The sequence below is a fragment of the Chenopodium album genome, chromosome 12 (genome assembly GCF_948465745.1).
Source record: "Chenopodium album chromosome 12, dcCheAlbu1.1, whole genome shotgun sequence".
Lineage (NCBI taxonomy): Eukaryota > Viridiplantae > Streptophyta > Magnoliopsida > Caryophyllales > Amaranthaceae > Chenopodium > Chenopodium album.
Window position 1 is genome coordinate 2,264,638 of NC_137845.1, and position 27,393 is coordinate 2,292,030.

The window sequence follows — 27,393 nt, forward strand, 5'->3', positions numbered from 1 at the left end:
TACAAAAACGCTATCTTTTATATGCACAAATGTTACCCTTTTTATGCATAAAAGTGACCCATATGAAACATAGTATTACTATGATGGTGTTTTTCCCCAAAAACGTTGTTATCCTTTGTATGCAAAAACGTTACCCTTTTTATGCATAAAAGTGACCCATATATTCATCTATTTCTTTGTTTGAATAGCAAAAGGAGCAATTATCTTCTTCGTAGTTTTAACCTTACCATTTTAATCAAAAACTGAGAAAAAAAAAAACCATACAGTATAAATTTGAACATTTTGCAAATCTACTGAAAAATGACGAAAATAATTAAAATTCCAAAAAAAAAATAGCAATTGCAATTTGATCGTCTTCTTCCTCATTGTTTTTACTAAGTATCAATTTGCAATTCTACTAGAAAATGACGAAATCGATTGATTTGAATTTTTTTTTTTTAAAAAAAATCAGGAATTAAATTAAATCAAACTAAGAAAGAACATACACAAAAAAAAGAAAAAAAAAGAAAAAAAAAATACAAACTATATCTGACTTAATAGTAACATTTAAATAACAAATATCAATAAAAATGATAAAATTGTGAGCAAACCTTTAAAACACTCGATCAATGACAAAGAGAATTAACTGGTAAAGGAAGAGAGAGGTGGAAGATAAGAGTAGAGAGAGAAACTGAAAGAAGAAAATGAAATGACGAAGGAAGAGAGATAGAAGGTAATAGGATCCACACGCGCCTAACTTGCTTTATTTTTACCGATTTACAATATGAAATACGAAAATATTGGATATTTTTAGAGCTAAGACATAAACCGTTAAAATTTTATCAACTAGAACCTTACAAATGTAGCTAGAAGGCACTACTACAAAATCTGGAAAAATGACCCCTAATAAAAGACCCGTTATCTTGATAAGAGGTCTGTTCGATATAAAAGACCTAATATTAAAGATAACGGGTCTCTTATGTGTAATAGGCCCCACCACTTTAGTTAGAGGAGAAATAAGAGACCCGCTACTAAACCTAACGGGTCTCTTAAATAAGCTAGAGTCCACTACTTTTTTTAGGCAAAAAATAATAGATAGATAACTGATCCGGTGTCAGACTAAACGGGTCTCTTACCTACTTTAATGCTTGTGGATCAATCTTTTGAGCCATTTTCCTCTACTCCCTTTGGTGAGCATTTATCACCGCCCTTCTTCTCTAAAGCCCATTATTCTATCATCTTCACCAATTTTAATAAACACACTAAGCTCGTAGGTAACAGACATAATTATCATCACATGATTTCATTGTTTATCCTCACTAAGATGTGGATAAACAGCCACACTACGAGCATAAAATTGAAATTATCCTCATTATTCTATCATCTTCACTAATTTCACATTCAAAAAATTTATTCCTTCATTATTATCACCGACTTCATCCTGTAACCTACTTCTGCCAGAGAGTGTCTCTTCTCCGCTCTCTTGGAATGAAGATCTGTTCAAGATCCGAAATTTTTCAAGAAAAGGTCCAGACATTTGGGAAATGGAAAGCGCGGTGTGGCTGTTGCACTCATATCGGCATGCAATAGCAAGGGTTTCAACCAATCTAAAAAATTTGAGTCGTCTTAGATCTAAAACAATTGTGTCAACACTGATTCAAGCGGCAGCGGTACATAACAATAGCTAATTTTTCGTATTTACTATTTCATTTTAATTTTTTTATTATTATTTATTTGCTAATTTACTCACTGAAACTCATACTTGTTTTGGTTGTTTATTGCATTTTTTTCATTGGAGTAAAATGTTAGATTAGGCTTTCAATGGTGAACATGAATTTGGTTAGAGGAGATCTAGCGTTTGCTTATATATATATATATGTTTAATTCATTTTTTTACTAATGACCTTATTCCATGTTTTAATTGCTCTTTCGTGCCCTTCCTGAAATTTGGAAATTTTTATAATTATAATTCTTTGGTTGAACATTTGATACATGAAAAGGTTAATTAATATGGGAAAAGTAAGAATGGGAGATAAAGTGAAGGATTATGCATTTTTAAGTTGCATTTTTTTTTTTTTGCTTAATTATTTTCATTATCGAGTGATTCTTTTTAATTAATGATGTACCTACACACCTTGGAAAAATGTTTGGTGACAAAAATTTGGTAAGCATGTACTATAGAATCGGGTTGCATTTGTTTCATTATATATTTGTATGAATATACTGATTCTTAATTGATCTTGCATTGCAGATTACAATGATGAGTTTGGTGTTATTCAGCTTTGAGGACTACAAATTGGGCATATTAAAAAACCCCACCAACAATTTATTAGTTCATGCTTTACTTGTTTATTTTGATTAAAGTAGTTTAACCAAATTAGTAGATTTCAATTTTACTTAGTTTATACTTGTAAATTTCAAGTAGTTTGTAATTGAAATTTTAATTAGTTTATACTTGTAGATTTCAACAATTTTGTAATTAAAATTTTAATTAGTTAATGATTGTTACATTTTTTTTATTTACAGTTCCGCCAATTTTGAATTGAGCACAAAATTTCAAATTTTAAATTAAAAAACTGTGCTCCAAACACAAATACGTAATATAATCTATTTTTATTATTTTAAAAACCAAATATGTGAGAGACCCCTTATCTTTAATGACGGGTCTCTTTTACTTTACAAACAGACCCAATTTCTCTAACAACGGGTCTCTTTCATTTAACAAAGTGACCCCATTTCTCTATTAACGGGTTTCTTTCAATGCTTAGTTTTTCCTCACTTTATCAACATAACATACCTCATTTCTCAATTAACGGGTCTTTTCTTTTTTCAAACAGACCCCCACATTTGGACGGATCTCTTTATCAAACAGACCCCTTAGCTAGAGACCCGTCCAAGAGTGGTCTCTAAGGCAGATTTGAACGGGTCTCTTTGATTGTTTTTGTAGTAGTGAGGTGTTATATTAATTCAACCATATATATAGAATGATTAATTTATGATCTTCCGAGCCAAACATCTGTTAATTAATAAATAAATCGATGTTTTATTGTTTTAATATAGTATCTGAAATCAACAATTTTATTCCTATCCAAAAAAAAAAAAAAAAAAAAAAATTAAAAACAAAATTAGATTAACGAGTGCATGCATACGGGTGGCATCTCCATACCTCTCACACCTTGCTCATGCACCCAACACGTGTTGGAATTGAGGATAAATGCAAAAAATTGCATGGCAAGAACAAAGTTATAAACCGATGAAATTACAATCATAAATATAAAAAAAATTGGGTCTTTCATAATATTTCATAAACTCAATCAAATCAACTCAAATTTGGGGGGAGAAAAATGGCTTCAAAGTTGAACCCAGCGTATGCTTATACAGTTTTGTATGTGAAAGACGTTGAAAAAGCCGTTGCATTTTATTCCAAAGCTTTTGGTATCAACATTCGCCGTTTAGACAATTCTCGCAGGTAAAATCATCGCTTTAAGAAAATAGGCTTTTGTGTCTACAAACTTTGACGAAGTTTGATTTAATAAATTAATTTCCCATGGTGGTCTTATAAAAAAAAAAAGTGAGATCGATAAATATATATCGACTGTTGAGTATCATGTTATCATTTACGTAGTCTTAATATTAATTGTTACAAATGACAGATGTACTGTTATTATGTTATGGGAGTAGATTTGTCGAGACAATTTTTATTATTACCCGATTATATCCTATCACGAATATGGAATATCATGTTGTACATGGTATATATATATAAGAACCATTATTATTAAATTGTCGTAGTAGTCAAATTAAAGTAATACTAATTCATCAGTGGTATACTGGTATGAAAAATCAAGCGACATCAACAATAGAATTAAAATTAATGAATACTCCGAACACATTACTCTAATTACTTTCCGTGTTTTAAATAGATTGCCATTTTTTAAATTAAATTGTAATTTGATTGATTGTGGTATAATGTGTAGATGGGGAGAGTTGGAGAGTGGACAGACCACAATAGCATTCACCCCAATCCATCAACATGAGACCGATGAGGTCACCGGTGAGGTCCATACATTTCAATCCAAACGCGAACGAGGTCCAATCGAGGTGTGCTTTGATTACGCTGATGTGGATGCTGCTTACAAGGTATGTATCATAGTATATCCTCCTAATGAGGCATCACAATTGAATGTTGCCTTTGTTTTTATTTTCCTAAAAATATTTTATGTTTCACAAATAATACTCATTTGTTGCACATAAATAAGAAACGGAAATAGTAGAATTTTTTTTTTTTCCAACACATGTTATTGTTTTTGAACAGAGGGCTTTGGAGAACGGCGCAGAAGCAGTGAGTCCACCTGAACAAAAGGAATGGAACCAGAAGGTTGGATACGTTCGTGATATCGATGGCATGGTTGTTAGGCTTGGCAGCAATGTCACTCCCCCAAAACATTAGATAGATGGTCTATTTAGTACGACGAACCACAAGAATCTACTACGTTGAGAATAAATAAATGTACATGTATCAATGTCACTCCCCCTAAACAACGTTAGATAGATTACATATATTGTGTTAGTTCATGTAGCGGTACGGTAAACCGCAACCGCAAAAATTTACTGCCTTGAGAATAAATGTACATGTATCGTTGTATGCCATATTGCAATCCTTTGTTTGGTTATGTAATAGCTAAAAATTAAAAATAATTGTATACTCGTATAATTGTATACTCGTACGTATGTACTTCCTTGTATGTATTGGTAATTAACGGACTAATGGTACATATCCGATTATCCGGCCTCTTATGGAGTTATATAAGAGTCGTAGATGTATATATATTCCTTTCACTTAGATGGTTGATGCTCGCTTCTCCTTTGCTCTTCCATTTTGAAGGGTTGGTAGTTAATCTTTTTTACCGTGAAAAGTTTTAACTTGATTCATTTGAAGTCACTAAATTATACCTTTTATTTATGATCACTTCATATGAAAATGGGGTTTTAAAAAAAAAAATAATATGAACGTAATAAATTAGTATGCATGACTATTATTTTCACATGTGATGTATTTTTTGGAGGTGCTCTTTTATATATATCCATGTACTAGGGAATTTTGGTTTCTTGGTTTTTGTTTTGAATTTGGTTTGTTGATAAATCTAAGCTAATAAGAAAACTAGCAAATTAAACACTTTGGCTTGTGTACATATATAAGTATGACAATTGCAGATTCCATTTATCAAATGAAGAAAAAGGAAAATATACATAGTAGTATATTATTCCCTATGTCGATCATATAAATCGGACCTACAAATTGACAGGAGAATCAGTACAAGTGTATAACTAGTTACTCAATAACAGCCAAGAATAGTAGTTCACTGATGTATCTTTGAAACAGAATCACAGGAATGCATTTCACCACTTTATGCCCAATTTCTTGGTACCTTCTCTTTATTGCACTTGGTAGGTAGTGTCACTTTTATCTATGAAAACATTCTTATGCTATGACAAGAACCTAAAACTTCGGATTCGATTGCAATATTCTTATGTCACATTTCTTGTATATTGCGTTTACAATACGCACTGTTTTTCTGTATCGTTCCAGTTTTATCTAATATCTCGAAGAAATAAGAAAAATACCTAATTGCTAGGGAGGTCTATAGCAGTCAATCACAACATCTAAACATACTCAAGTATTTTTCCTCCTCAATTTCTCTCGACATTGTTATAAACATGTAGATTTCAATATAAACTTCGTTTTAATGCATTGCATGAAATTTCAAAGGGTACTAATTTTCATTTTTTGTGATGATTAATTATTTGATTGATCATACAGAGTAGGGTATTATGGCTTCCTCTCAACAGCTACCAGCTTCAACATCAATACTGCAAAATGAGGACAGAGCAGTTGTGGAGCAGATGATGAAAGAGGCAGAGAAAATTCTACTCTCAGACAATCCTAACGTTGAGAAAATGCAACTTCAAATTGCTGGTTGCATATTAAACATAACCAAGGGAAGCCGATTACATATTCATAGTAAACATGATTGGAGTGGTCAAGTAAGCTTTCGAGCTGAGTTTCCAGCAGAAATTCCAATAGGAGGGACGGCGAAGTTTGTACACTATGGAGCTCCTTTAAAAGGCTCCAAGGCTTCCGTGGTGTATGCTAGTGTCAATTGTGCATGGCTCTTGGCTTGGTATGTACCCTTCGGCGATGAGCCTAACAAGGTATGTTTTTAACTTCCATGCTATAGATTAAGCTAAAACGTTCTAATATAGGTTAATTGTCATAGAGAGGAGTCCCTAAAGATGTGCAAAGGTAATGTCAAGATTAGTAAAGTCACAAAGGTTAGTATATCACATATACGACGAGATTACAATTCATATTTTTAAAGCCCAGTGGAGGCAATACGTATGATTGAACTGAATTTGAAGCTTTAACTCGAATTTCTATGGATTGTTTGTAGGTATACGTAGAAGATGGGCCAAAAGAAAACTATAACGTTATAGATTGGTATGAAATAGAAAGAAAACTGGAAGCATCGGGCAACACGAGTGTTTATGAAGACGCATCCACAAGATGCAATTCCATTGCAGAGCTTAATAGTGATGGCAAAAAGGTTAAACTTGGTGCTATGTTCCTCAATGGATGACTGTCTAGAATGTTAAATCTTGTTGATGGTGTAACTGTATGCTGTTATTAGTCCAGAGCCATGTTCAAGAGTAGACCTTGAACTATATAAATAAAGGCTCTGTTTATATAGACTTCGTATGTAGTTGATATCAACAAATAAGTAATAACGAAGATGATCTTGATGTTATTGCAAACTATTATGAACTACGTTACTTCATCGCCTATTTACTATGAAGATCGGTAACTTCTTATGATGGCCTTTCTTAACATACAGTGTACACATCAAAGAAGAATCTGACCACATACAACCCAAACACGTTGAGTTTTTATACAGGCGATTGCTAATGGGTAGAGTAATTCATTAGTTTTGGTTTTGCTCAGAGATATCCAAGAGAGAGCTTCACAATAATGTATCAACCACATACAGACATACAGAACCACGACGGAAGGCTCTATTTGTTTGAAGATCTGAACACATCCCTACCTTAATGGGTTAACTCATCATGCAGAAACACCAAGAAATATAAGAATTGGAAAGATCTTGTTTGAGTGGAAACTATAAGCCACCATTATGAACTAACAATTAGAATGAGCCTGATATCATTAATTTGATATGCAATGTATTCATAAATACAAGTAAAAGGGCTACAAATAAACTATTATGAAAAAGAATCATCCCTTGTTTGTACTGGGAAAGCAAACTCCTAAGCTTTAGGACAAAGAATAGATATTAAAGAGAAAAGACAGGACAGAAAATAAATGTGATTTTTCAGTTGATCTTTGGAGGATCAGAAGATCATAACATCTCTTGAGACAGCCTTATGCAACGGCTGACCCTTTTCCTGAAACCATTTCTATCGTCCCTCCATTGCTTCTGCAAGTATGTATAACAAGATTACATTTAGCTTCTTGCATTGAGCTGTGTTCTCATCAATATCAAAAATGTAAATGCAGCATCAAATTCCCAAAAACAAATTAGATCAAAGGAAAATCATTGTTAAATTAAATTAAGAGCTTGTTACATGATCTGGATAAATAGTTATCATAGATTATGATACAGGCGAAACTCAAACAGCAAGGCCATGCAGTAAGGAATTTTCACTTAATCAAGCCATAAAAGTAACAGAAAAGGCAGTAGGGCTTACTGCAGCTTCAACATTGGCTGGTGATTCGTCATTAGGACTAGCAAGCATCGATATGATACTAAGAAGTATACTTTCAACCTGTTAAAGAAGCATATGAAGTGTAAGCAATATGAAATCCAAAAAAAGTATGATATCAAAGAATTCTTTTGTTGTCAAAAAGTGAAAAACGTAGATGGAATTTCTCACACAAAGCCAAATTAACTCACTCAGGGAGGAAATCTTGTATAAATAATGTACAGATGCATGTGTACATTTAGAAGATTGAATTAGTAACCAACTCGGTGATGCTAAAATTGCTTACAAATTACTTTCACCATTAATGAACGAACTTGCATAGTGAAACATTATAAAGTTGACTCCTTGCAACTAGGACAAACCACTTACACAGCTTATAAGAATAAGGATTACTTGCAGATTAAAATTTTAAAAGTTGAATCCTTGTAATTTAATTCAGGAGAATCAGGACACTTATAAGAATAAGAATTACTTGCAGATAGAAGCATAATAAAGTTGAATCCTTCTACATGATATTTTGATTTTAAATAACTTGTTTAAAACTATGCAATAGCAAAGAGAAAAAAAAAGTTAAGGATAATACCGTATGGACAGGAGTCCATCGTTCACTTGAAAGCTCGTATCCATTCGGGTCATCACCAGGAGGATGAAGTATCGATATGCAAACTTTTCCATCACTATACACTGTGATATTCAGCAAAAAGACATTATTAGCAACAAGCTTTTCTAAAAGCCATCTGAATCAACTCATCAAATAGAGTTCAAACTCATTGCAAAATTCACAACATCCAATAAAATTTGTCATCTTTCTTAACATCATAGAGTTTATAATTGGATTATACCATTAGCAACAAGCTTTTCTAAAGCTATGATTCTAGTAGAGTTTAAACTAATTGCAAAAATTTAAGACATCCAATTAAAGTTATCATCTTTCATAAGATCATATACAGCAGTTAATGATTGAATTTAAGTATTTTACCATTGGGATGCCACATTTCGGATGTAAATGTTACTGATGGCGGGCTGTTGGGATAATTCTTCGGAAATTTCATTATGGCATTGAAAAATCCTCCTTCACTGTATACAATACAAGTTTTGACAATGTTATTAACTATTATTTCTCAGCATGAACATGCTAATACAAAGTATTTGATAATTCACTGCATATAATACCAGATATGTAACACAGGAAAAAAGGAACTCAATCAACAACCTAAAATCAGGTTTCAAAAAAAACAACCTAAAATCACAATATCAGTCCATTTTAATTTTAGATATGAACAATACTAGCAGCCAATTTAGTATACCTATTATTAACAATCATAAATCTCCCAATTAAACATTGCGTGAAATTAAAGGCAAGATTATATTCTCACACAATTCTATTTTACAGTTTTTTTTTTTTTTTTTTTTTTTTTTTTTGGTTAGGTGGGAAAAGGTGATCGTTTAAAAATCCCCAATACTCGTAATCAACAATAAAAAAATAATAATAATAAAAATAAATAAATCATACATGAAATCAGAAATTGAAATTCAACAAAATCAATTCAGAAAATAAATAAAATTAATAAGAGTAAAAATCTTACTACATAGTATCAGGAGGACCGATAATAGTTACACTCCATTCAAACAAATTGTTCTCCTCTGATAAACCTGCTGAAAACCCATCAACTGGATGTTTGCAAAGATCTGAAAAATCACCAAACAAAAATAAAATCGCTTAAAAATTCAGAAATATACAAATTCAACAGAATAATTGAAGAAATTAGCTTTTATTTTGTCGAATCAATTGATACCTTTAAGCTGCTTTTGGAGGAGGAGAGAAGCCTGAGAAGGTGAACCCATGAAGGAGAGAGAAAGTTTTTCGAATTTGGACCTTTTTTTTTTTCAATAGTGATGACGGCGATAGTACAGAATTATGAGTTTGGGTTCTTAGCTGCTTATATTTATACTTTTTTAAGCTTATGATTCTTCTTGTCTAAAATTATTAAATAATGAAGTGATTTAAGGAAATTACCGAATACTTTCCCCTCGGTGTAGTAGATTACTCGTTAGAGATATGTATTAAAACTAGTGCGACTCAAGTTGGATTATCTAATGCGACTCAAATTGGATTATTCAATTGATAAATGGAATTATAATTTACTCGTAGATACGTAGTCGGACTTAATCTGGTAACTTAGGAATAATTAGTAGGTTACCCTAAAATCTATTCAACTTACATTCAAAAAAGGAAACACTAAAACGCAACTGGCCAATTAACTTAATTAGATGGCATCCTTCGATCTTTCAAAAAAAAAAAAAAAAGATGGCATCCTTCAAAAAATAGGGTCCAATTGCCCAAGTGTCGGCACGTGTGGGGCCAAGTTGGTGATATCAATTAGTAACTTTCATTGCCTTTTTTTGAAGAAAAGCTCAATTCGATGAATAGTCGCTTGGTCGCTTGGTTCATGACTAAAAATATCAAGTGCAACAAGTAACAAAAGAAAGGTTGTACAATTAATAATCTACTACGTTTAATTTTTAAATTATTATACTACCTCTGTTAATTTTTATGTACAATTTTGGGGTATTGGCCTTGTTTGGCAATTGGCTGTTGGCTGTTAGCTGTCGGCTGTCGGCTGGTTTGATTAGCTGGTTTGACTGGCTGTTTGTATTGGCTTTTTTGTTGGCTGTTTGACTTTTTATTAGTCCGTAAACATGTTTGGTAAAATTGGCTGTTGGATGTTATTAGTAACTTAGAAAGCCAAAAGCCAAAAGCTACTCCAAGTAGCTTTTTCATTTTGGCTTAAAAGCCAGCTTTTCAGCTAGCTGAAAAAGCCATTTACCAAACACAAATTTTGGATGTTTGACCAAATGAAAAAGCCAAAAACCAAAAGCCAATCAAAAAGCCAATGAAAAGTCATTTACCAAACAAGGCCATTATTTGTGAGATATAAAATATTCCAAAGTTATACATAAAAATTAACAGAGGTAGTAAGTATTTTTTCACGTTGATTTCTTAAGTCTTCTTACTTTTACAAGAAGTTAGAAACACAGGATGTTTAATTGTTAAGAGTAGTGGTCTTCTTAGAGCTTAAGAATATTTAGTTGAAAACATGGTAATTTTGTTCAGAGATAAAATTCGAGAAATTGTGAGGACTGCTCCTCCAAAAAAAATTTTATAAGGATAATTTCATTTTTGGGACAGCACTGCACGATCGTTCTTAACTCGCACATTGTTAGGGGTAAAAATAAGAGAGAAACTCCATCACCTTATAGCCATACATCAATGGAGTTGAAGGGATAACCGGAGTCCTCAACCAGACGACCATGGAAGATATGACAGATTACAGATAGGTTTGAATGTAATGATGCTCACTAAAAGTTCAGTTTCCAAATAGCTATTGCCATTGTGGAGAACAATTTATTTTACATACTGTAATAGAAATAGAATATGTACGTAAATGGAATCTAATACTATATCAACCTTAATTAGGAAATGGAGAGTCCAAACCAGACACAGGCATGCAACATTAATGTGACGTATATCTACAAGAGTAAACCATAACCATGTAAATTGAACTTAGGAGAGCTTATCTGCAAGATTTGTCACATATAACAAAAGATAAATGAATTGCATTGGCCAATTTGGCTAAAAAAGAAGCATGAACTCTTAACAGCTGATTGCGCATCCAGCAATTTTTTGCCCAGCTATAAACGCAGAAATTCCACATATTGAAACACATACTGTCATTTCGACTCAAAAAAACGCAGCAAGCACAATCAAAAGTTATGAATCTAACAACGGGCATGAGGGAATTTTGACAGAAATCTTATTCGATCCCAGTCAAAACCCCTGCAATAACTAATCTGATCCCACCTAATACCCCAAAATAATTCTATAAAAACAGTTCTCCCATTAGATTGTTTTTCAAATTTCTTATCGCACGGGAGCACAATGGCAACATCTAATGAAGGCCAAAGCAGGTGAGAACACTTTAGAGATATGTAGCATATAGGTGAATCATAGCATCTCTTGCGATTTTCTTACACACCGGCTGACCTTTTTCCTGAATCCATCTCTATCTTCCCTCCATTCCTTCTGCAAAATTTTAAAAAATAGTTCAATCCTCTGACAGAAACAACATCTAGATTTCAGATTACAAAAACAAATACAGCGTTTTGGATTGTGTTTAAGTATGTCAGATGATTGAGAATGCAAACGTAGAAAAAAAAAAAAAAAAATCAAAATTATCCTGCAAGAAAGAAGCAAAAGAGGGTGCATGTGCACACAGACGTCCTATTATTTAACCTATCACTCAACATTCTAAAGAAATAATTGTACATAGTACAGAGCACCCTCAACCAGAATTGAATCTATGAGACCATAATTCCACCCTGAAAACCCCAAAAACACTTGACAATAGGACCATAGTTTGAGGTGAAAGATTTAAATGCCACAAAGTGATTACGGGAATATACATGAATATCTATAGTTGTAGTGAGAGAGTTTGTAACGAAAGGGCTTACCTACTAGAGATAGAATTCTTGATAACAACCGGACCTTAAAAAACTTAACATAGTATGAACAAATTTGGAATCCAGAGGACAAAGCATATTAAATCTTACAAAAATAAGAATTTCCAAAACAGCAAAAATACATGCAACGTACCGCAGCTTCAACATTTGCTGGAGATTCGTCATTAGGACTGGAAAGCATTGATATGATACTAAGAACTATGCTTTCAACCTGACAGAAATATAAACAAGTGTAAGCATTTGAGCAGTCTTAGCAAGCAAACAAAAAAAAAGAAAAATTGAGATAGGCAACAGAAATAAGAGAGGCAATCTTATAGTAACCAGCCTAACAATCTAATTCATGATTTACAAATCCTTAGGCAAACTTGAAATTTAGGTAAAGAACTTCAAAATTGCTGTTCAATTATAAATGCCACAACTAACCATGCATTATGCCCTCGGTTCAGCCAAGTCTAGCAACACTACAAGCTCACAGGATCCATTGAATGTCCATGAGAAGGAAAAAAAAAAACTCGAAATTATACCAACCAAATCTATATGACTAAGGGAATCAATCTCTAAGTATAATATAGTCATATACAACCACAGGCCCACAGCTACTACCAATTGGCTATACTCGTGAATTGATTATATCACATTGACAAGATAATATAGGTATAAATTGTCAATGGCAACAAGTACATTTTTCCTTGTAATCCAGATTTTTTTTTTTTTTGGAGACATAGCTGCATAGGTATTAGATACTCATAATATATACGTCTGCAGATACTTTTTTTTAAACAGAAACAGTCAAAAGTCACAAGATTAACAAAAAAAACTTCACATTCCAAAGTCATCAAACAAAATCTGACTAGTTCTTTGAGTAATGAACACTCACTGTATGAACTGGACTCCATCGCTCACTTGCAAGTTCATAGCCATTTGGGTCATCGCCGGGTGGATGAAGAATTGATATGCAAACCCGGCCATCAGTATAAACTGTGAAAATTCACCAATGAACATCTTTGAGAAACACGCGATATTACAGGGATATAGAAATATCAATAATCAAGCCAACGACAGTCAAGAATCAACCAACCATTTGGATGCCATATATCCGATGTAAACCTCACTTGAGGTGGGCTATTTGGATAATTCGGCGGAAATGACATAATGGCATTGAAAAATCCCCCTTCGCTGCAACGCAGTAGGTTTGAAAATTGTAAGTATAAAACAACTACGAACAAATGAACGATAACTAATGCATCAAGAAGGTTACTTGCTCCAAAGAATTACTGATTCCAATTGCACCCAAGATTTATTATCCAATTTCATATCCAAAATACAAAAATCTGACAGAAAATCGTCAAGAACCACCAATTGAACCATCAAATCCAAAATTAACCATCTAATCCCCACTCTAAACAAACAGGCAAAAACACATTAGATCATCAACAAGAATCAAACATCTTCTCAACAAAGATAAAAAAGGATCGTCAGCACAAAATTCAACATCAAAACAAGACAACAAATCAATTTGCAAATACCAATTAAAAATTGAGACGAACCACTCGCTATAAACCAAAGATCATCCTAAAATTTCATCAATTTCATCGCTAAATTCACATAAACTTAAAACCCTAGAATCCTAGTATACCAATTAAACACCAAAAAAAAAAAAAAAAGCGAAATTACAGAATAAAAGAAACATACTAAAGGGTATCAGGAGGCCCAATCACCGTAACACTCCATTCAAAAAGATTATTTTCATCAACCAATCCAGCTGAAAACCCATCAACAGGGTTTTTGCAAAGATCTGCAAAAACGCAGAAAATCAATCAATAATTCCACAAATAATTTAAAATTCCGAAATTCAAAACAAAATTAAACAATTCAATTAAACAGCAATCAAATCTAAAAATAACAGAGAGATCAATTGAAAATTGAATTGGGATAAAAACCTTTAAGCTGCTTTTGGAGCAGAAGCGAAGCTTGAGATGGTGACGACATGGAAGGAGGAGGAGAGAGAAAGAAGAAAACCCGAGTAAGATTTGGCGATAAGAAGAAGAAGAAGGGATTTGCTCAAATAGAAGATTCCAGAAGAGAGAGTTGCTTGAGAATCCGCAACTTTGCTCGTTCTTTCTCTCTCCTTCTCTCTCTCCTACTAATTTTTTCTGCCTCTGCAAATATTAGCTTTTAATATTGCATGGGCCAAAGGAACCAGCTACTAGAGAATAATTTGCTATTTATATTTCTCGCTTTTTTTAAAAAAAAAAAAACCCTATTTTTCATTCCAAAAAAAACAATTTTAATTTGGTACATGGATTGATGGAAAATTCAATTGTCCTTGTTCTCTTGATTTATTAGATGGATGAACATTGACAAATGTCTTTTAAGATTTTTTTTTTTTTTTTCAATGATATCTATAAGAATTTTAACCAAACACATTTCTTAGGTGAGATCTAAATTTGGAAACAACCTCAAATATTGATAACAATTAATTTGTTAAAAATAATTAGGGAATCAAATCATAAAAAATATATAAATCTCTAATGATTAATAGGGAAAAAAAAAACAATATTAAAGTGTAATTTTTTTTTTTTTAGAGGAGTATTATCAGTCATCGCATGAAAATTATATTAGAGAATCGTTACATCGTCCAATAATTGCTCCAATAATAGCCAGTAGTTCATTAATTGGGACAAACACATAGTTGATTGTGTTTTTGGTATTTTGTAGATTGTCGATGATGATAACATCTCTGATTGTTTTTCCAAACACATATAATTGTCCATGTAAATTCATAAGTTATCATATCATATCATTGATTGATATGGAGTGAATCTATACATTTACGATTATTTGAGTTAATCAATCTAACAAAAATCACATTGATTTTCCCGACTACAAGTAGATGTAACATTATTTTTTGTAATCAGCTTAGACCAAAACATATTACTCCATATAAATAAAGTTTAAACAATAATTTTTGAAATTGATGTATTATTTGAGTCTTAATGACGGTTTACGTTATTGTTATAACCAAGAAGATCAACTGAATAAAGACAATATGGAAAATAAAACATATAATTGTGTTTAAAAAGGAACTAGGGTGTTGAAGTGGTCTTTCCAAACAACATATGGGCCTAATTCGCGTGATAGAAATATAAGAGAATTAAACGTAGTAAAAATATTAAGGGGCTATATCCTTTTGTTGAAGGGTTGATTTTCCTTTGTTTTCATTCATTTTTCTAAAGTCGTTGCTCTTTATTTCACTTTATGACAAGTTTTTATTTATTTTTTTTTTTTCAACTTCAACCTTACTTTATGGGATCCAATTATACGGAGTTTTAAATAATTCTTCAATCTTTATATCTCCCATTTTCAAAGCAAAAGCAGTCAACATAATAGTCTCCATTTTCATTTTTTTTTTGTTCCTTGAGTTCTATCAATCAATAATCAATAACTATATAATAAAAGACACACCAGCAATGACATGTGTCATTTTCTGGTGTGTCCTTAATTTTTTTTTTAAATAAAATACAATTAAAGAAACAAATCTTATTTACAAAATTCTCTAACCTTATACAATATAATTACTTAAAATAAAAAAAAAGGTTTAACATATCTTTAACACAAATATTTATATAGCTATAGATAAAAAATTCTTAACATTTTTTTGCTCATTTTCTACATCAGTTAATATCTAACAAATCTTTCGTAATCCTTTATTTTGCTCAAAATTTGTCAACTATATTTTTAAAATTTTTTGTTTATAAAAACTCATTATGATGATAGTTTAATAATGGTTATTGAAGATTACCGTGCATGGCACGGGAACTAACCTAGTAACTATAGTAATCGAGTAGAATTCAGGTATAGAGAAAGTAAAATGCTTAAACCACAATATGAACAAAGATGTAGAGGTGAACTGGCCCGACCTGAAAAGAGTATGGATTTGGACAAACCTAAAAAGATATTTTAATTAAAAACCCGAAGCCGGTCAAGAAACCCAAAAAGCCCGCCTTTTTTTTTTTTTTTTTTTTGTGAATTTGGGCATGAGATTTGATGTTAAGGTTCGGCGTGAATTTTTACCATGTACACAAAGATAGTACTCTTCTATTTTTTTTCCCACTTTGACCTTCATGTCCTCCAATGCATTTCTTATATCACATATATTTAATGTAATTTCAGTAACAATTCTAAAAAATTTAATATTTTAAAAATCCATTTTTAGACGAATCAGCAATATTTCACATGATATAATTTAAAATTTTATATTTACGGTCAAAATTTAAACTAGAAAAGAAATAATGTGTGTAAAATCTATCTATCTATCTATATATATATATATATATTAAAACTCAATGAGAAGACATAAGTCTGCCACGTGTCATCATGACTAGGCAAATGATGTGGCGTCATGTCATACAATTACTATAATTCATTAAAAAATAATGAATTGTTAGCATCAATGTTCAAGCTTATGACTCCCAATTTAAGAAGATGTTTAAGGTGATTAATCACTACCATTATTTACCTGATAAGGCTCATAACCCCCTTAAGAGGATGTTTAAGGTGATTATTCACCTTCCTAACTCCCTTGATGCTTGGGATTTTTCTTCTATGTTTTTTCATGTTTCTCCATAAATAGAAGAAGCTTTTTATTTTATTTTATTTTCTGATTTTTACACTTCAAAAATACATCAACACAATTGTCTACACACATTCTCTATTGGGCTTAAATACTTGACTAAAACCTTCCACCTAAAAGTATATTTGTGTGGAAGTGGTGTGTTAAACTCAGGGAACGTGCCGACAAATAAAATTGGGTACCTTGGTTGCGCCGAAAATTCATTTTTAAGTCAATGAATTGTATCACGAGACACCGATATTGTTCCATTGTTTGTGAGATTATTTTTTTTATCTTACTTAAATATTTTTATACAATCTGTACTAGACTACTCCTTTATTTACAACAAATGTAACAAATTTAATCTATATTTGTATTTTATCACATAATTTTTATTATAAAATCTCATTTATAATATACATATAATGACCCGGGGTATTGCCCGGGCCAAAAACTATTTATTAACCTAAAGCTATATATAAATTAGATTTTGGGTAAAGGGTAACACGCACTTTGGGTACATAATAATCGGGTTGAGGCCTTTGAGTGGGCTTTAGAGATTGGACCACTCGTGAGTCCGCCCCATAATCCTGCTTACGCTGTATTATTGTCCTTGCATCTATGTACTGTGACTCTACGACTACGACTACTAGACTACTTTTCCCAGAAACTGCAAAAAGATTCCTTTCACCCAATCCAATTTCCATCTTATCACTCATCAGTGATCACCATATTTCTTTCTTTCTTTCGTCCTCTTATTTTCTAGGAGTATGTCTAATAATGTACTCCCTTCCTTCACATCTCTCTTCATTTATTTGTGTCTCCTTTGGCTACTAATTTCTCATTTGCCTTGGCGAGTTACCCATTAGGCCATTATAGAGTAGAGTGTAATTTTTTTCAAATGTTTTTAACATAGAAAGAAGTATTACGGAGAATTTTATTATATCTGTCCAAATTTAACTTTAGTGAGAGTACGTGGTTCAAATAATAATAACGTGAGTTACCTGACAATATAACACAGTATAAGACACTTCAGAAAGAAAGAGAGAAAAGAAGAAGACACGTACAAAATTATCAAGTTTACAAGCCAAGGTAATTAGGGCAATAGCAATGGTGGGGTTTGTGTGAGGTTTGTTGGAATTTTTTAGAGGTTTGTCAACAAACCTCTTGTTGTGGGTAAAGGTTTGTATTTTAGAGGTTTGTAAATACAAACCGGTTTGATCATGTGAGTTGGTAAAATTTTGGGGCTTTTTCCTTTTTTTTTTTAAGAAAAGAAATGTTGTGGCAGGTTCATCTATTGTTGGTGAAAGGTTTGTTAGGGGAGAGGTTTATGTAATGATGATGTGACAGGTGAACAAACCTGTGTTCTATTGCTATTGCCCTTAGGACTAAAATTACACATCACTATCACCACGTTACAAAAGTGAGCATTCTTAGCTGGCTAAACTACACATTAACACACATACAAACAACTTACTACGTATTATACAAGGAAAAAAATAAAACTGAAGAAATAATAACACAAAATAAGACTAATTTCAAAGCAAAAGACTTTCATTTGTCCATTGATTCTTCATTTAGAGAGCAAATTAGACATACAAGAAACTGAGAAATAAAGAAAGAAAAAAGTAGCAAGATTTAAATTACTACTAATTCCCAAATATTCTTAATTATTTCTTAATCCTCTCTTCTAATGACAGAAAATGACTTTGAGCTCACGTGGGGCAGCACAGTCATGCATAAGCGAAGTATCATGAGCATAAGTAAAAGAAGCAGGACAACCATGCTTGAAGTACTCTGAGTAAGATGAAGCGTGACATGTTTTTGGGCTGTTATACTGATTCCTACAACAAAGTTGGTCAGTGTTAAAGGCTGCACATCCACTCTTGCAGCCCACAACCGGCCCATTACCATGTGGGCCTCTGAACTGAAGTTGTTCAGGGCACCCTTCTAGCAAGTTCTTCTTGCACCCCACCACAGGGCAAACTCCCTTGCCTTCGTGGGGGGTTATGGTCATGGGCAGGTTAAACCCGTCAACAAGGCTCACTCCGTAAGCGGAGTGGTCCCTGTTTCCGTGGTGGATGCTGAACTGGGCTAGGGTGGCGGGGATCTGCCCACCTAGCCCATTGCATTCAAGGCGGCTACCACAGTCTCCGGTTGCGCAACTGAAACGTCCGTTGGCGTAGGTGCATCCAGTTCTGCCCCAAATACGACCGGCCCAGTGAGTGTTTGGGACTGGGAAGGAGCGGTGGGTTAGGGAGGAGAGGGGGAAACCACCTTTTTCTAGGACTGGGAAGCCATGGTTGGGTAGGATAGCAGGCCAGATTGTGAATGGGCAGTTGTTGACAACAGTGAGCATAAGCTCAGATTGGGCTTGGGCCAAGCTGAGGACGGCTAGGAAACAGAGGAGAGAGAAAGAAGAAATAATTGCCATTTTTTTGGTTTAGAGTAGATATTGATTTGGATGAAATGAAGTGGTTTGAAGGTGGTATTTATAGGAGGGAGATATAAAGGTAGAGCTTAAGGTTAAAAAAAAAAAATGTGAAAAAATAAAAGTTTGAAGGTGAAGGGATAACTTTGTAAGAATGTGAAAAAAGACTTAAATAACCTTGTTAGGGTAACCTAGAAAAGAATTTTGTATAATTGCATCCACATGTAAATGACAGAGGTAAAGATGGTTTTGAGTTGATCCAAAACAACACACTGCAAAAGTTCAGGGTGCGTAGTTTCATCATCCAGGCAAATGATGAAGACTAAAGACAAACCAAGCTAATACGACATAACTTACTCCATATAGAGTTGAATAATACGGATCATAGATTAGTGAGAGATATTTACTTTCTTTTGTTTGAAATACCGCACCAATCAAACATTATCCAAAAGAAAATCAATGTGTGTTTTGTAACATTATTGCTATATAAACTTTGATGCCAAGTACTTAAGTGAAAAAGTAGAGGAAAAAAAGTGAGTAAAACGGATTTAAGAGCATGTTACAATATTAAAGTAGAGATAAACTCTTACTATTCCGTGAAAAAAAAAATATGGCAATTAATTGAGGATATCCAAAATTAAACGTGACAACTAATTTAGAGTTTAAATTATCCATAGATCATAAATTGATAAGAACACTCCATATTCCCATTGGAAAAGAACATTGAGAATAAACCAATGGGCAAAACAACAAAAAAGGTTTGGACTTTTTTGAAAAAGCAATAAGTCTGATAAGTAAGCAAATCAGCCAACATTGATGGTGTTCATCTTCGGAACACAAGTTGGATTACATAAAGAAGACACTATTAAAATACGAGTAATTTATAAAGAAAGTTGCTAGTTTGAGTACTTCCACAGGTTAAAATAAGAGAGTACAATGAGCATTGAATTTTGAAGCTTTCCGAGTTCCGACAAAGAGCTTGGCGCTTAACTAGGGGAACCCCAAGTAATTTAATAAAGTGTGGTAAATGGTATCGACCCATCCAATTACCCAATCCATTAATTAAGATTCGGTAAAATTCTGAAACATAGACCAGGAAGGAAAGAAACAGTGTCTTTGCAAATTGCAATAGCAAATTACAACAGCCCTTTTCACTCGTGCAATACCCTAGATAAAAGAGCATCCAATGTTTAAACATCGAAAACCCAAAAAAAAAATATTCCTTAGGTTATTTATTGCAACCAAATATAATGAGCAACATTGTACGAGCAACAGAAAACAAATGGATGTAGGCCAATGAATGAAATGAGTTTTGAACTCAAATAAAGCATGATATCTAGCAACCCTACAAATTACACAACCGCATCCCCGCGTGACATTCGACAATAATGTTTTTATTACAGAAATAATGGTTTATAAGCTAATGAGAAGCGTATTATAATAAAACATCTCATTTTAATTAGTTGATTATAGTTTAAATATATTCTAATAGAAAAGACAAAAGTCGGGAACCGGAAAGTGACTTTAATCTTACTATTGTGCTTAATGCCTAAGGAAACCTTAAAACTTCTTAGGGGAGAAAAGGTATTTTGTACTTAATAATCTTAAAAATTAATTATTTGAGAAGGTAGAAGTTGGTACAAATAGCTTAATGTAAACTTCATACGTACTCGTAGTATATAATTAGAGGAAGATCAATAGATTGACTCAAAATGGAGGGAAAACTATGAAATGATAGAGGTGGAAAGGAACAGAAAAGGAGACAAAAGGAGGCGAATATCCATGCAAAAAGATGCTTAAAAAAATAAAATAAAATTGCATGAGATAAAAAAAAAGCAGAAACACTTGTTAGAGGACGTGAGGTCCGAGGAAAATGATAAAAAGCACAAAGACATTAGCAATCCACGAAATACGCATTGCCGACGTTGTTGTACGTGCTTTTGCTCTTTTGTCCTTTAAAAAAAAAGGAAAAACATGATGAGAGACGGATGTTTGATAGTGGGACCAGAATTGGAAGCCCATATCATAAAGGAGCCCAAACAGAAAACGACTCGCTTTTTATGGATTGGGTATTGGAAAAGCCCAAGGAATAGGTCCATTGAGCCACTTTGTTGGGCCAATATCTAGTAAGAACCTTAATTCATATCATCATATATGCACCTAGAAATAGGTGCACCACGCCTATATTTTTAAATATTTAGTAAAAAATTTGAACAATTGCAAATTTTGAACATATAGTAAAAATAATTAAACATCGCAAATTATGAACATTAAGTTAATAAATCTGAACAATCACAATGCATCATGCCTATACTTTTGAACATTTACTAAAAAAAAATCTAAACAATCGCAAATTTTGAACATTTTGTAAAAAAAATCTTAACACTGCAAATTTTGAACATTTAGTAAAATAAAATCTGAACAATCACAAATTTTGAACATTTAGTAAAAAAAATATGAACAATCGCAATGCACCATGCATATACTTTTGAATATTTCGTAAAAATTATGAACAATAATAAATTTTGAACATTTATAGTAAAAAAATCTGAACAATCGCAAATTTTAAATTATTGCGAGTCAGACAAATTGTGAAAGAAGTTTGTCTGACTCGTAATAATTCAATAGTTTTGTAATATAAACTGAACATTTACTGTATACAAAATCAAAATTTCTCTATAAATATGAACGTAAAAATTGCATATTTATGTTCAGTTTTATGATGTGTTCATATTTTTTTTTTACTAAATGTTCATTTTTTATAAAATATTTAATTTTTTTTACTAAATGTTCAAAAGTATACTCGTGGTGCACCGAAATGAGTGCACCATGGTGCACTAAATACTAATTGATCAGATGTGCTGTATTTTAATGGAGAAAAAGGGCTTAAGGCTCCTGAGGTCCTATGACTTCTACAGTTCTACCTATCAATCTATGGAATAGTGTGTCTGTCTCATGAGTCATGACCCTTATCAAATGTTCTACGGAGTACATGACTACACGACATTATTACGGAGTACATCATTAGTTGTAAAATGTAAGGCTATTATAGCAATTTTGAAATGGAGGGATTAGTATTTACTCGGCATGGATTAGTATTTACTCGGCATAACACTATAAATAATTGAATAATTAGCTACAACTTGTTTAGTACTCCCCCCGTTTTTAAATACTTGTTCCATCTTTCTATGTGCGGAGTTTTAGGAAAAATTGAAAAAGTAATAAAATATGGAGGTAGTGGGGTGGGTGAAAGAATAAAAAAATTATATAAAGTAAAAGTACTAGAAAGCATTGGAGGAGATTAGAGAATATGAAATTAATAAAATATGATTTATGTTGGACCCATTAGGTGAGAAAAATTAATTAAATATTGTAAAAGATTTCCAAATAAGAAAATGGAGCAAGTATTAAAACGTCCGAAAAAAGAAAGTGAGCAAGTATTTAAAAACGGAGGGAGTGCGAGTTGTTGACAATTATCATGGGAAAATCAGTTTTTAAGGAGAAAAAGTTTCAATGGAAAACATGGTTTCAAAGAATGGTTTCCTTTGTTTGTTTGATTAGAGAAAAACTTAAGGAGAAAGGGAAAAACGAAGTAAAAGGAAAGGAAGGACGGGAGGAGAGTATAAAGAGAAGTAATGAGTGAAGAAAAACATGTGGCATACTTTTTTTTTTTAAAGGAAAACAAATTTCCTTTTTTAAAGTGCAATTTTTCACCTTTAAGAAAAAATGTTTTCCATCTCTTATCAAAACAAATAAAAGAAAAAAAGAGCCTATTGTCTAGCCAAGTTAAGTTGCAATTTCAACTACAGTCGTATTTGGCTAGAAGAGTATCCTCTTGAGTTACAAGAGCCTATTTTAATGATCTTGCAAACTTAATGCCTTGATGAAGTTTTGGTTTCGGTTTGTGTCAAAGAAAAAAAAAAAAAAAAAAAGAGCCTAAATGATAGTGATGGAAATTTATTTTAGTTTATTTCGATAACGAAAGTATCATTATATTGTTATACTAGGTTAGTTCCCATGCCATGCACGGTAATTTTCAATAACCATTATTAAACTATCATTATAATTGGTTTTTATAAACAAAACAAATCTAAGAATATAGTTGACAAATTTTGATCAAAGTACTGAATTACAAAAGATATGTTAGGCATAAAATGATGTAGAAAATAATCAAAACTATGTTAAGAAAGTTTTATTTTATTTTTATTTTTTTATAGCTATATAAAAATTTGTGTTAAACATATGTCAAATCTTTTTATTTTTAGTAATTATATTGTATAACATTAGGGAATAATTTTTGTACATAATTTGTTTCTTTAATATAATTTCAAAAAAAATAAAATAAATAAAATAAAGAACTAAGAACACACGAGGAGATAACATGTGTCATTGCTAGTGTATCTTTTAGTATATTGTTATTGATATTTGGGATTGCTATCTCATCCTCAAACTTGCATTTTTCTTCATAAAAATTGCAAAATGGTAATTTAGATTTATGAAGAAAATGAAATACTTGAGGTTGATAAGCATTACCATGGGCATTTGTATATTACTCTTCTTATGTATTACAACGCAAATTTATTCATATTAAGGCCTTGTTCACTTCACCTTACAAAAATAATATTAAGTAAAAATAATTTCAATTCAATAAAAATAAGTTCACTTCAGTAATATTAATTCTATTCAGTAAAAGTAATTTTAGTTCAATAAAAATAAGTTCAGCTTAATAAAATTCAGTTATCTTAAAGAAGAATTATAATAGAATATCAGTAAAAATAATTTTAGTTCAGTAAAATTTATTTAAGTTCAATAAAAATAATTTAAGTTCAGCAAATATAATTGTTTCAGGAAAAATAATTTTATTTTAGCATAAATAAGATGAAGTGAATGGGGCCTAACTCCATTATTGATTGATTGAACGCATTTTCAAAATAGTAAAAAGTTTACTAACTTATACGGAGTAGTTAAAATGAAATCATGTGCTATTTTGTGAAAAATGATCCTAAAGAGTAAGGACTAGTGGACTACATTATTTCTGGTTTGGGTCGAAGAGGCACTTCATTCAACATATTCTAACCACGGAGTATTAAACAGATAAACACTTTAAGGAAATAAAAAAAATAAAAAAAAAATAAAAAAAAAATTAAACAGACGAAAAAAATATAGCCTGGGAAATCAACCAAAGGATATAAAAAATGATTAATCAATAAATAAAGTTGGATGCATATCTACGATTATTGATTACTACACGGACAAAAGGTTAAACTCTTTTAACTTTATTCTAAAAGCATGCATATGATAATTACAAGCTACACAACTATGTGTGCATTACTTAATACCGACAGCAATCATTACACTTTTGAATCTACAGAGGTAACTAGGGATATCATAAGTTGTTGTGTTGAAATCAATTGCCATCTTATAATTGGAGATTTATTACTTTAATCCACATTCCACTTATTTCAACCCTAAAAGCCTTAAACTCTGGCTTTCACAGCTCCAGATCTGCTATTTATGAGAAAATAAACACTTTCTTGTTTGTACAGCAAAGTCTATTCCTCTAACATGCTAGACAACAAACACCAAATTTTTTTTACCAACACAACTTTATTAACCACCTTATAATTAGGTTTTAGTTGAGGAGTCGATAGAAAGCACTGTAGACTTTCAATCCTTATTAGTTGTCTAACTATTAGGCAGTTAGCCCGACTATCTTTGTATAGAGAGATTCACATTTCTTCATAATTGTAACTAAATACAAATGAATCAACATGACTAACTCAACTACAAAAGGAGAGCGTTAACCACCAGGTCCACCAGCAGAAGCAATTTACAGGTGATGATAATTTATTGTAACATGTAACGATTAACAAACACTGGAACAGACTAGATGTAGCAAGACATTAAGCATGAGAGGTTACCTGAAAGTGCATACTTATTCTAGATCCAGATAACTGAGGTTGCTGAATCTTTTAATGTGCCCCAAGATGATTCAAGTTGGTGTCTGCTGCATGCAGAATTAGAACCAATGTAAATCAGATGATATGATGTCGAGCAAAAAGATAAAATGCAGGACAGCAATATCTGCAAGTTTCTGAAAGCCCTGAAAATCGACTATGTCGTTGCGGACTAGTGTTAGTCATACTCATCCCACAAATTTCATTGTGATCATGAATTCATGAGCAAGCAAAAATAAGGGTGGGTGCTTAACCAAAAAAGATTGCTACTGTATCAGATTCAACAGAACACATGATAACAGATAATGGGCAGCTAGCTCAGTGAGGGGAAAAAAGTAGGCAAATAGTTTAAAAAAAGAGGCAACTGGCAACATCTGCCCACTTCACATTCTCACATTCTGTTGCACCATCATTTTGTCAGGAAATCACTAAAATGCTCACTACTTCATCAGAGTTGCTGCACCTGGTAGTGCCTCTGTAGACACTAGTGGGTCCCAGAATCCATGGCAAAAACATTGTTTTGGGCGCCAAAAAAATCTTTTAAAAGAAATGGAACTAAAACCCAGAATCAAACAAATTACTATCATGGAAGCAATCATAACCAAGAAGAAGTCAACTCACAAAATGGTCATCTTGTCATTTCATGCCTTCAACATGTAAAGGCATAGGATTCCCAGACAGCAAGAGCAACAACCTACATAGTTTCAAGTTGTGCAATGATTACCGAATATGTATTAGTATTGTAAAAGCCTCCCTGCATCTTCCAAGTTCATTCACTCAACCTCACAAGTTACAATAACTTAAACTAGAGATGGCAAAAAGGCATATAATCATCCTCCTCCTCTTAGCTTGGTTTCTCTTTGCGGCTTTTCAATCCAATCGTACATTCATCAAGGATCAAGCTACTAAATCAGGCAAGCTACTGCTAATATCTCTTTTTAATTAAACTTAAGATGATAATATTCATATTGGATAGTGCAAATTGCTAAAGCAAAACACTTACTTCTATCCTGTTTAAAAGGAACACACTGATATACAAACCATGAAGGAATTACCTTTTTCTTTATATCTTGCAGTCAATTTCAAGCTACGATCTTTACAGTCTAGCTCATTGTGGCCAACCAACCATCACATTCCTGCTTGGGTAGGTGCTGAGATGTACCTTCAATATGATAAACAGATAATTCAAGGTAAACCATCATCATTTAAAGATTTATAAGCACTTGTCTAACCAATTGAAGTTTTCTGTGACAGGATGACCTGAAAAAAGTCCATAAATCTCCATCTGGGCCAAATCCAGTAGGAAACCATCGCCCACCAACAAGACCATGAAATAATGCTAGTGATTATGCAAGAAGAGTGAAGCTGACAATGCAGGAGCATCTATTTGTAAGATGAGAATTAGGATATTGTGGATGTACAAACATGCGAGAGTATTTAGAATCTCAATTCCATTATCTTTCTTTGTTGTAGCCTTACTTCAACTCCCACTGGATAGTGCATGTATTTACTTTCAGAATAATGTTTCATAGCAAATAACTGGCTTGCTTGGGGAAGGGGGTGGGGTAGGACAAGCCATAATATAAATTTCACCCTGCATGAGAATCAGTGTTTCATGGCTTAAAACAATATTAGAAGCAAATTTCCTAGCACTTAAGTACACAACTGATGTTAGATTCACTAAATTCCAAGCAGAAATAAATAAGATCTATGCGATTACCTGCACAAGTTGATACTGCCCAATCCTGCTAGATGTTGGCATATGCTGTATACTTATAAAATAGAACAGACCAAACATATAAGAGTTGAAACATAATGATTTATGAGTAAAAAGAATTTACGGAGTAGATAGGTAACCAAAGATCATACATAAAAGAGCACTTAGTATGTTATATAAAGATAGGGGTGAAAATTCTTGTAGGAGGCTCCGATCAGGCTACACCTCAACTCAACTACAATGTACAGACAAGTACAACTCAGTGGACTACCAACAATCCAGGCGTTGCCCTTCAAAATGGAGTCCAGCAAAGAATCAACAAAACCAGAATAACATCTGCTAGAATGAGCTCACGTAAAGTCTGGGCACTACACACCTATTACATAAAACTGCACAA

General features: G+C 32.5%; 6 protein-coding genes and 1 long non-coding RNA gene across 8 annotated transcripts; 3 read left to right on the forward strand and 4 right to left on the reverse strand.

The window, feature by feature from the left end:
* Window positions 1-3,323: 3,323 nt before the first annotated feature.
* Window positions 3,324-4,431, forward strand: LOC145571573 (uncharacterized). The gene is made up of 3 exons (XM_081630605.1): window positions 3,324-3,448; window positions 3,957-4,119; window positions 4,295-4,431. The coding sequence occupies exons 1-3, from the start codon at window positions 3,324-3,326 to the stop codon at window positions 4,427-4,429; spliced, it is 423 nt and encodes a 140-aa protein (XP_081486731.1). The 3' UTR covers window positions 4,430-4,431.
* A 1,077-nt stretch (window positions 4,432-5,508) lies between these two features.
* On the forward strand, window positions 5,509-6,729 carry LOC145571574 (jasmonate-induced protein homolog). Of its 2 annotated transcripts, none has more exons than XM_081630606.1 (3): window positions 5,509-5,657; window positions 5,801-6,192; window positions 6,432-6,729. In XM_081630606.1, exons 2-3 carry the CDS (start codon window positions 5,812-5,814, stop codon window positions 6,615-6,617), a joined length of 567 nt encoding a protein of 188 aa, XP_081486732.1. In that variant the 5' UTR covers window positions 5,509-5,657; window positions 5,801-5,811; the 3' UTR covers window positions 6,618-6,729. The 2 variants fall into 2 exon arrangements, with proteins under 2 accessions (XP_081486732.1, XP_081486733.1); XM_081630607.1 differs by having other exon boundaries at window positions 5,558-5,699.
* A 446-nt stretch (window positions 6,730-7,175) lies between these two features.
* Window positions 7,176-9,712, reverse strand: LOC145571576 (ubiquitin-conjugating enzyme E2 7-like). The gene is made up of 6 exons (XM_081630608.1): window positions 9,555-9,712; window positions 9,345-9,447; window positions 8,738-8,835; window positions 8,342-8,442; window positions 7,744-7,821; window positions 7,176-7,472 (listed from the first exon to the last, which is right to left on the reverse strand). The coding sequence occupies exons 1-6, from the start codon at window positions 9,601-9,603 to the stop codon at window positions 7,395-7,397; spliced, it is 507 nt and encodes a 168-aa protein (XP_081486734.1). The 5' UTR covers window positions 9,604-9,712; the 3' UTR covers window positions 7,176-7,394.
* Window positions 9,713-11,352: 1,640 nt separating this feature from the next.
* Window positions 11,353-14,459, reverse strand: LOC145570004 (ubiquitin-conjugating enzyme E2 7). The gene is made up of 6 exons (XM_081628984.1): window positions 14,220-14,459; window positions 13,972-14,074; window positions 13,358-13,455; window positions 13,157-13,257; window positions 12,413-12,490; window positions 11,353-11,842 (listed from the first exon to the last, which is right to left on the reverse strand). Exons 1-6 carry the CDS (start codon window positions 14,266-14,268, stop codon window positions 11,765-11,767), a joined length of 507 nt encoding a protein of 168 aa, XP_081485110.1. The 5' UTR covers window positions 14,269-14,459; the 3' UTR covers window positions 11,353-11,764.
* A 3,968-nt stretch (window positions 14,460-18,427) lies between these two features.
* LOC145571577 (osmotin-like protein) lies at window positions 18,428-19,360 on the reverse strand. Its single transcript, XM_081630609.1, has one exon. The coding sequence runs from the start codon at window positions 19,323-19,325 to the stop codon at window positions 18,582-18,584; it is 744 nt and encodes a 247-aa protein (XP_081486735.1). The 5' UTR covers window positions 19,326-19,360; the 3' UTR covers window positions 18,428-18,581.
* A 952-nt stretch (window positions 19,361-20,312) lies between these two features.
* LOC145571579 (uncharacterized) lies at window positions 20,313-26,573 on the reverse strand. Its single transcript, XR_014096597.1, has 4 exons — window positions 26,335-26,573; window positions 25,901-25,973; window positions 25,244-25,329; window positions 20,313-20,489 (listed from the first exon to the last, which is right to left on the reverse strand). It is a non-coding gene; the product is annotated as an uncharacterized LOC145571579 (long non-coding RNA).
* On the forward strand, window positions 25,871-26,750 carry LOC145571578 (uncharacterized). Its single transcript, XM_081630611.1, has 3 exons — window positions 25,871-26,193; window positions 26,356-26,423; window positions 26,534-26,750. The coding sequence occupies exons 1-3, from the start codon at window positions 26,091-26,093 to the stop codon at window positions 26,609-26,611; spliced, it is 249 nt and encodes an 82-aa protein (XP_081486737.1). The 5' UTR covers window positions 25,871-26,090; the 3' UTR covers window positions 26,612-26,750.
* The last annotated feature ends 643 nt before the right edge of the window (window positions 26,751-27,393 follow it).

Excerpts from the sequence above, each read along its gene's own strand:
- LOC145571574 (XM_081630606.1), top strand. The coding sequence starts at position 5,812 with ATGGCTTCCTCTCAACAGCTACCAGCTTCAACATCAATACTGCAAAAT. Across the intron at positions 6,193-6,431 it reads TCGGCGATGAGCCTAACAAG|GTATACGTAGAAGATGGGCC; the intron begins GTATGTTTTTAA and ends GATTGTTTGTAG.
- LOC145571573 (XM_081630605.1), top strand. The coding sequence starts at position 3,324 with ATGGCTTCAAAGTTGAACCCAGCGTATGCTTATACAGTTTTGTATGTG. Across the intron at positions 3,449-3,956 it reads CGTTTAGACAATTCTCGCAG|ATGGGGAGAGTTGGAGAGTG; the intron begins GTAAAATCATCG and ends TATAATGTGTAG. Across the intron at positions 4,120-4,294 it reads ATGTGGATGCTGCTTACAAG|AGGGCTTTGGAGAACGGCGC; the intron begins GTATGTATCATA and ends GTTTTTGAACAG.
- LOC145571576 (XM_081630608.1), bottom strand. The coding sequence starts at position 9,603 with ATGGGTTCACCTTCTCAGGCTTCTCTCCTCCTCCAAAAGCAGCTTAAA. Across the intron at positions 8,836-9,344 it reads GGTCCTCCTGATACTATGTA|TGAAGGAGGATTTTTCAATG; the intron begins GTAAGATTTTTA and ends TATTGTATACAG. Across the intron at positions 7,473-7,743 it reads CAGCCAATGTTGAAGCTGCA|AAGCAATGGAGGGACGATAG; the intron begins GTAAGCCCTACT and ends ACATACTTGCAG.
- LOC145570004 (XM_081628984.1), bottom strand. The coding sequence starts at position 14,268 with ATGTCGTCACCATCTCAAGCTTCGCTTCTGCTCCAAAAGCAGCTTAAA. Across the intron at positions 13,456-13,971 it reads GGGCCTCCTGATACCCTTTA|CGAAGGGGGATTTTTCAATG; the intron begins GTATGTTTCTTT and ends ACTGCGTTGCAG. Across the intron at positions 12,491-13,156 it reads GATGGAGTCCAGTTCATACA|GTTGAAAGCATAGTTCTTAG; the intron begins GTGAGTGTTCAT and ends TATTTCTGTCAG.
- LOC145571578 (XM_081630611.1), top strand. The coding sequence starts at position 26,091 with ATGGCAAAAAGGCATATAATCATCCTCCTCCTCTTAGCTTGGTTTCTC. Across the intron at positions 26,194-26,355 it reads GGATCAAGCTACTAAATCAG|TCAATTTCAAGCTACGATCT; the intron begins GCAAGCTACTGC and ends TATATCTTGCAG. Across the intron at positions 26,424-26,533 it reads ACCATCACATTCCTGCTTGG|GATGACCTGAAAAAAGTCCA; the intron begins GTAGGTGCTGAG and ends TTTCTGTGACAG.
- LOC145571577 (XM_081630609.1), bottom strand. The coding sequence starts at position 19,325 with ATGGCAATTATTTCTTCTTTCTCTCTCCTCTGTTTCCTAGCCGTCCTC.